At 41.1% G+C, this 7,503-nt stretch overlaps 1 protein-coding gene across 1 annotated transcript in view; it reads right to left on the bottom strand.

Moving 5' to 3' along the window:
* Nucleotides 1-723: 723 nt before the first annotated feature.
* The window catches only part of LOC123344548 (cell migration inducing hyaluronidase 1), a 144,030-nt gene continuing 137,250 nt past the window's right edge, over nucleotides 724-7,503 (bottom strand). Inside the window, exon 29 of the mRNA XM_044980893.1 lies at nucleotides 724-5,684. Coding sequence (XP_044836828.1) covers nucleotides 5,557-5,684 — 128 coding nt within the window. The 3' untranslated portion in view covers nucleotides 724-5,556. The remainder of the gene's footprint in view (nucleotides 5,685-7,503) is intronic.

Below are 7,503 nucleotides of genomic sequence, written 5' to 3'. Positions count from 1 at the left end.
AGCTGGTTTTTTTTCTCCTCATGAGACGTGGCATGAGATGCAGGATGATGATGGCACAGGCTCGGGTGGAAGGGAGGATATGAGGGAAGGGACAGGAGCAGAGGGGAAGACAGGGAGGGAAGGGACAGGAGGGGACAGGAGCTTCAGTGCTGCCTTTGATCTCATCTTCCATTTGTTGCATGTAAGTGATTTGGAGATTTCACACATATCATTGATTTCAACCAGAAAGGAGTTTGTAGCTGCCATGCCTGAATCACTTAGGAGGGTGATACCATGCCCTTTAAAATGCTAATTACTATCACTAGACTTGGTTCAAAAATGTGTGCTCGGATGTTGGAAATACTGATTTCCTGCCACCAAAGTCTCATTTTAGGAATGCTGCCTCTGAAAGGTTTTATAGAGACAGTCTGTTTGGCTCAACCCCACTATGGAAAATGTAACACGCTAATATAATGATTGCCCTGATTATCAGAACCTCATAGGGATACATGGATACTCATGAAAAAATAAAATCAGGATTTTTTTTCTGCTGTATACTCACGCTTATTTCATGCATGTCATAAAAAATAATCGTCACCTAAAGTACTCTAGGTTCTGGTTAACAGCGGTTATAGAACAAGCAAGCAGCATGGCGGGAACAGGCACACACAGTCAAAAGGATATGTAAACAAATAGCAGTTCACTGCCATAAAGTTATAATGAAGAGTACAAGAGACAAAGTCATAATTTGGCATTGAATATTTATTCTGATAAACTTTTTTGTATTCCAGGCTACTACATATTAATTCTGTTGTAAGCAAAAACTTTTGGAATGAATCTTCCAAAAGCTTCTGTCAGCATAAACTAGACAGTCAATGCATTGCCACATTCTGTGGACCTAAAACTTTCAAGTGCAAAGCAGATTATCTGAAAAGACATATTTCCAACCTCCTTAACAGCTTGGACAATGCTAAAATCCAGTAACAGGTCTTCAAATCTCTGCAAATTTAGGTCTCATAGTGCCTTTGTAATAAATAAATAGAAAATATATCTTTTTCATTGTGAAGTCTATAGGAAAATGTACAAAACACTATACATCTAATTCCGAAAAAGGACCAGCTATTTCGGCAACAGGTAAAACAAGCATTTGAACTGACACACCCCCACCCCAAAATTGCCCTAATGATGACAACTGTATATGTAGGCTAATGTGAAAATATTTGCAGCAATAAAACCTTACAGACAGGATATTTACAGTTTGTGAACGGGACAGCTTAAATAATGTACAAGCTACAAGGAGTCAGTCAATTCACTATTTGCAGAGGAACACACGTACAACCTCTAGAATCCACAAATATTTAAAAAATGATATATCAGAACTACTGCTTGGTGATATTAGGCCAAATTCTGCCGCCAGTTCCATGCACTTAACTCCCATTGAGCCAATGGGAGCGGCTTGCATTTCGGGGACGAATCTGGCCCATTATGCCGAGCCATGTTCTCTGTCTAAGGCTTAACAAGTTGCAGTGATCCTATCCTAAGTATTTACAGAGTAAGACCCATCCCCTTCCTCCTAAATGGGCCCACGTGACTATCCTTGCATGTCAGAACAAAATAGACTTTTATTTTCCTGGATAAGATGTGATTTAAAAAACAAGTATATTTCCTAGTGCCAAGTCTTATGATTTCACCCTGAGAATTCCAAAAATTGTGAAAATTAGAAGCTACACTTCAGTACAAATGCAACTTGCCTTTTTGTATTAGTTAAACAAAGAACTCGACTCCTGCTCCATTGGGTTTGATTGTACTAAGTCGATAGGTGCTCAGCTACTACAATATAAAGACGTGATTGGCTAGAATAGCAAAGGGCAAAAACAGGATGTTTTTGGAAAACCAAATCCAAACCCAGAGGGGTTTTGATCCTGGTTCCTCTCCTAAAACCTTCAGAATAAAAAAATTCTGGTCTTGGCCCATTTCTAGTCTTTTTCATTCATTATATCGTACATATGATCTGCTAATACAGAGCAATAGATGCCGTTGTACCTACAGTACAGCCTCGATTATGGGACTATTGTGGAGGACACTGAATGCATTCAGATAGCCAGGGTTCTGAATAATCAAGGATTTTTTAATGTAATTACTAGACTTAAGGGATAGGACCCTGTTTTGGCTAACAGAGAGTTTCAGATAAATGAGATTTGTATAATCGAGGTTGAACTGTAAGTGAGACTAATCTTTTTTAAGGAATAGTTGTGATCTGGGGATGGAAAGAACCCAAATCATCATAAGACATTGGGAGAGAAATATATATATTTTTGAGAGCTATGCCCTTTCACACTGCATCCAGTGGAATTGGCCCAAATGGCATGAATGGTTTAGAGCAGACATGCCTTTGCTTGACTGAGGAATCCTTCATTAATAGACAGTAAAGAAGCCAGGGAAAAGGGAAATAACCCTGGATCCTTTTAAAAAAAATGCAACACTCTTGAAATTCCACTAAGGGAAACAGTATAGAAAAACAGTGTAGAAAAAAGCAATTCCAGTTTTTAAACCCAGGAAGGGCTGGAGGGGCACATACCTACATTAGAGCCTGAATACCACTTATAACTGACTCACACAGCAACCTGGTCTAAAAACAGTGCCAGAAAGGTCTTTTGGAATTCAGCACCTGCACAGTGACACCATGTGCAATGACACACGGATTCATGGCTGCTTCATTCCAATCCAGAGCTGACATTTTAGATACAGTGAAAAAAAAAAAGACACTCAGAAAAAAGTCCTATTTAAAAAGACAACCCAACAATGGAATTTTTGGGGGTAGTGGAGGGGAAGGAAACACAGCTGTGCTGGCATATGGACAATTTGCCTACTTCAAGAAGCCATTTTTTTTTCGGATGTTACCTGAACAGAAGCCACTTGAGACACCTGCATGACATCTTTGGGAAACACACAGCATTGCATCTTGTGTATTTTTAAACAATATATAGTGTTTTTAGAAGGGTAAGATACATTTCCCAGCTTAATGAAGTGTGCTGGCAAGCAGTTCTGGTTTACACTCAAATTTGCTCGTCATCCATTTTTTTTTAAACTTAGAATATTATGTTTTGAAGGAAAGGGGGCAGAAAATACACAAGATTACATTATTTGGGGAGGAGATGTGTCTTCTGGGATCAACTTTTCCTCTTCAGCCCTTCCATGTGATCTCAAAGCCCCCTACATCTTAGTGATTCACCCTCCAGCAAAAAAAGCTAGCTCCCTCTGGAGCCTATTAACATACTCACATACTCACTGGCCAGAAGAGACTACAGGCAAGTAATGCACAACACATTGGGCCTGATCCTGTCCCCCTTGATTGCACTGGAAGTACAATTTAATCCTCACCCTTGATTAGGGATGGAGTAAGATGACTCCCCAGCATTCCCTGCCTGGGGGTGAGAGACCCAAGTGTGGATCCTCTCGGTAGCACGTCATGTAGGCACAGTCCACTGGGCTGGCTCTGAAGATTTATGTTTGAAGGAATGTGTGAGAAAGTCTGAGTAAGTGTGAAGTGCTTGGTTGTCAGGTCTTTTCCACCAGTCTGTGGCTGCTTGCCTGGGAAAAACACAGAATCATGACAACAACTATTTAAAAGTATAACCTTGGGAATACCAGTTGTTGGTTATGGGATTAAGCAGAAATAGCAGGTTCCATTATGACCATATTTGGTTTGCACATATGTGACCCTAACAGCACCCCAACGCCAGAGGGTAAGGGGTGCCCTGGTTTCTAGCAGTGCGCCTCCGTCGGCCTAACCAGCTCAGTGTACCCCAATTTACTGTATCTAAAAGATGCCATGTAAGATATCATAGGCAAACTGGTAACAAGTTGGTCATTAATATTATTGCTGGTGCATGTATGAAAACTTATAAAAGTGCACTGGAAATATGTTCTTAAAAATGTGTTTGGCAGGTAGGGCATAAGGCACCCTGCCCTTGACAAAGGAACGTGGTCCCACCTGCACAAAGGTGTCTCTGATGTCGTCATTTGAGCCAAGAAAGACAATGGAAGTACATTTACATAAAAGGTAAACAAAGCCATCAAACTAGCGAGTTGGAGAGAGAGCCACTATCACGACGGGAGGAGACGACTGCAAAAATGAACATGGTGTCAGCTCCTGGGTGGACCCAGTAAGCTGAGCCCCCCAGCAGGCTTCCTGACTTTGAAAACAAAGAAAACTTTGAGGATATAAGCAGAGAGAAAAAGCCTTTTTGGCATCCTTCATCTGAAGAGATAAAGAAACGAAGTGCTTTGAGCTCTGTGTTGGTTCAGAGTTAAGAACTGGCCAGCCATGCTGGAAGAACAAGTGTGGTGAGAAAACTACTTTGAACAAGAGACTCTAGTTTAAGTTAGGTTTTAGTCTTAGAAGTGTATTTTTACTTTTGTTTGTTTGTTTGTAGCCATTTTGGTCCCAGTTCTGTCTACTTGGTATCACTTCAATATCATTTCCTTGTTAATAAACTTAATCTTGTTTTAGTACACCACCATCTCAGTGCAGTGTTTCAAACTGAAGAGTGAAATCCTCAGCCAAACTAACAGGCTGGTGCTGCGTACTCTCTCACCAAAGGAGCAACGAACTTGATAAGGTTTGGTGAATGCTACAGAGAGAGGGGCTGAGCACCACAGGGGAGACTGTTTTGGGTAGACTCCAGACAGAAGAGGCTGATGGTGTCACCCAGCAAGGAGTAATCAAGCAGATGGAAGCCAGGGTGAGATCACTGAGCTGGCTGCTGGTGTCAGAGTTCTGAGCCATAGCTGCATAGTATGGAAGCAACCAGGGCAAGTGGTGACACAACCCCTTATTGGTCTGGGTGAACCCAAAGCATCACAATATGTTAAATCACTCCTATGCCATTTCTTTCCCCGCTATGTACCATCAGCTGAAATGTGATAACTCCCCAGTGGTTCAGCACGTACAGTTTAGTCTCAGGATTCTATGGCAGTTTGACAGAATAGTGCAGAAGCTTTCAAATAAATTCTCATTGTTTGACCATGCTTTGCAGCTTTAAGATACTGACTATAATTTATGATTTCTGATCCAAATTTTCAGCCAGCCTCTGAATTTGCATTCCCAGTTTTGTGCGAGCAGCTGATTGCACTCTCAAAAACAGCAGAGAGTGGATGCAATCAGTCCCATGGGAAAATTCTGAGTCTTGTATGAGAATTAGATTTGACATTCATACCTGAGAGGCTCACAAGGGATGTAGAGGCAGAACATGACCAGGCCATGTAAAAGGCACTGACGCTCCCCTCCCCACTATTTGAAAACAGTTTTGCCCCAGATATTAGCTTAGAAAATAAAGGTAAATCTGGTTTCAGCGAGCAGATCAATAGGGCAGGATCAAACAAGATGTGCAGCACAAGGAATGCTATTTGTCACATGTGGCCATCTACCCACTTGCAATAATGCTTTCTTCATGTACAGCAACAAAGAAATGCTACATCTCTGGAGCGCTGTGGCACAGTGCCTGTTGTGAGTAGAGTCAGTAGTCCTTTTCTATTGGGGCAGTGCTAACAGCAGGAAGGCAAAGCATGGTGTCCTCATAATTTCATTTTCTTCACCACAGGGATTGGCACAACTTGATAGATTTTAGCTGCATCCTCCTCGGTGATCAGTTTCACCCAGACTGGTCGAAAGCTGCCTTTGAATCCGACAAAAGCCATTTTATCTGAAAACCAACAGCAATAAATTGGTATTGCAGCTGACTGCAAACAAGTGGAAGCACTTTTATAGATTCAGAGGAAACCACTGAGATCATTTAGCCTGGCCTCCTGTACCACACAGGCCACAGAACACCCCCCAAATAATTCCTACAGCAGATTTTTTAGAAAAACATCCAACCTTGATTTAAAAAATGTCAGTGATGGAGAATCCACTATGACCCTTGGTAAACTGTTCCAATGGTTAATTACGCTCATTAAATGTATGCCTTTGCATTTGTCTAGTTTCAACTTCCAGCCATTGGATTGTGTTATACCTTTCTCCGCTAGAATGACGAGCCCATTATTAAATATTTGTTCCCCGTGTAGATACTTCTAGTCTGTAACCAAGTCACCCCTTAAACTTCTCTTTGACTTCATGCCACTCACACACATGCAAACTTCGTGGAGCTAACCACTACGCACTCTACCTGTGTTAAAGAGGGTGCTCTGGTTATAAAATTTTCTGTTGTATGTGTTAGATGTTTGTAAGGTCACACTCTGCTGTGTGTTGCAGAGAGGAACACCACAATGTTGAAAAGTCCTGTTTTTGATATTTTCCAAATAAAACGGTTCAACATTTAGTTTTGAAACAATCCTTTGTTTCACATTTTGTATGAAATTATGTATCGTAATCTAATACACATTTCGAAAGTCAGAATCAAAACGAATGGCCCAAAATATCACTTTTCAGAATTGTCCTTTGCAGAGAATTTTGAAATTTTTAGCTTTTATTCCTATTTTGAACAAAGGGGAATTTGGAAATCTTGAAATTCTTTGCAAAACAAAATTTCTGTCCTCCACACAGCTCTGCCCACAATGACTTGTTTTAGCCAAACAACATGGTAAATTTGGTTCTTGATAAACAGGAACCTCACAATTAGGTCCAAACCAATTGGACTCTTCTAACTTTGCCTCTGACTCTAGGTGCACCCTGATCTTTCTGAACCATCTTGTATGTAATGGTGCTGGCTGGAGACTCCATTTTCGATTCTTACTAGTTCCTTTATCTCAAAGAAAATACCTGCTAAAGTTACACAGTAGCTTCCAATGGCAAACTCTCTGGGTGTGCGTCTTGATGCAGTGTAAATATGTACAATTCCAGAGCAGATATCAACCAACAATTTCTCAATGACAATATCATACAGTCAGTTACAGACACACTGGATGCTGGGGCTAGGTGTGGTAGTTTGAATATATGATTTATCTCTGAACCAATGGCCATCTTAAAAGAAATCATTAGTGGAATCAGAGGACTAGAGAAGTTAGAGATGGAAAAGAGGTACCAGAGCTGTCTCCCCTGAAGTAAGTTCTCTACCTTCTCTAAAACTATGTCATTACTTTTGGGAACAGCATTTAGCAATGGTCATTGCTGTGACAGTGTGCAGAGATGTACTGCCTTATAGAGGATGCACTTTCAAGAGGGAACTCAAAGCAATTCTGTGTTAATCATAGCACTGCAGGCAGAGAATATTGTTAAGTAGATATGGAAGATTTAGGCATGTGCAAGCAAAGCAGGATTTAATAAGCCTTGGTTTAAAATAGCTGTTTAGTTGTGCTGATACTTGGCACTCTGGTTTAACAGTCTGGATGTTTAGGAGACACCTGGACACACTCAGAATGGTCTTTAATTTGGTATTTTCACTCCCCACCACTTGGAAGGATGCTATCTGGGCACTTCTTCCACGAAGGGTACCAAAATGCGCTGCCTTCTCTACAGCTGGTGCGGATGCCATCTCAGCATCCATTCAGCACCGGGATGTTGTAAGTGTGGCTTCTCCTTATGCC

Source organism: Mauremys mutica, chromosome 11 (genome assembly GCF_020497125.1).
Source record: "Mauremys mutica isolate MM-2020 ecotype Southern chromosome 11, ASM2049712v1, whole genome shotgun sequence".
NCBI classification, from domain to species: Eukaryota; Metazoa; Chordata; order Testudines; family Geoemydidae; genus Mauremys; species Mauremys mutica.
The sequence above is the reverse complement of the archived record's forward strand: the minus strand, read 5'-3'. Positions and strand labels throughout refer to the sequence as shown.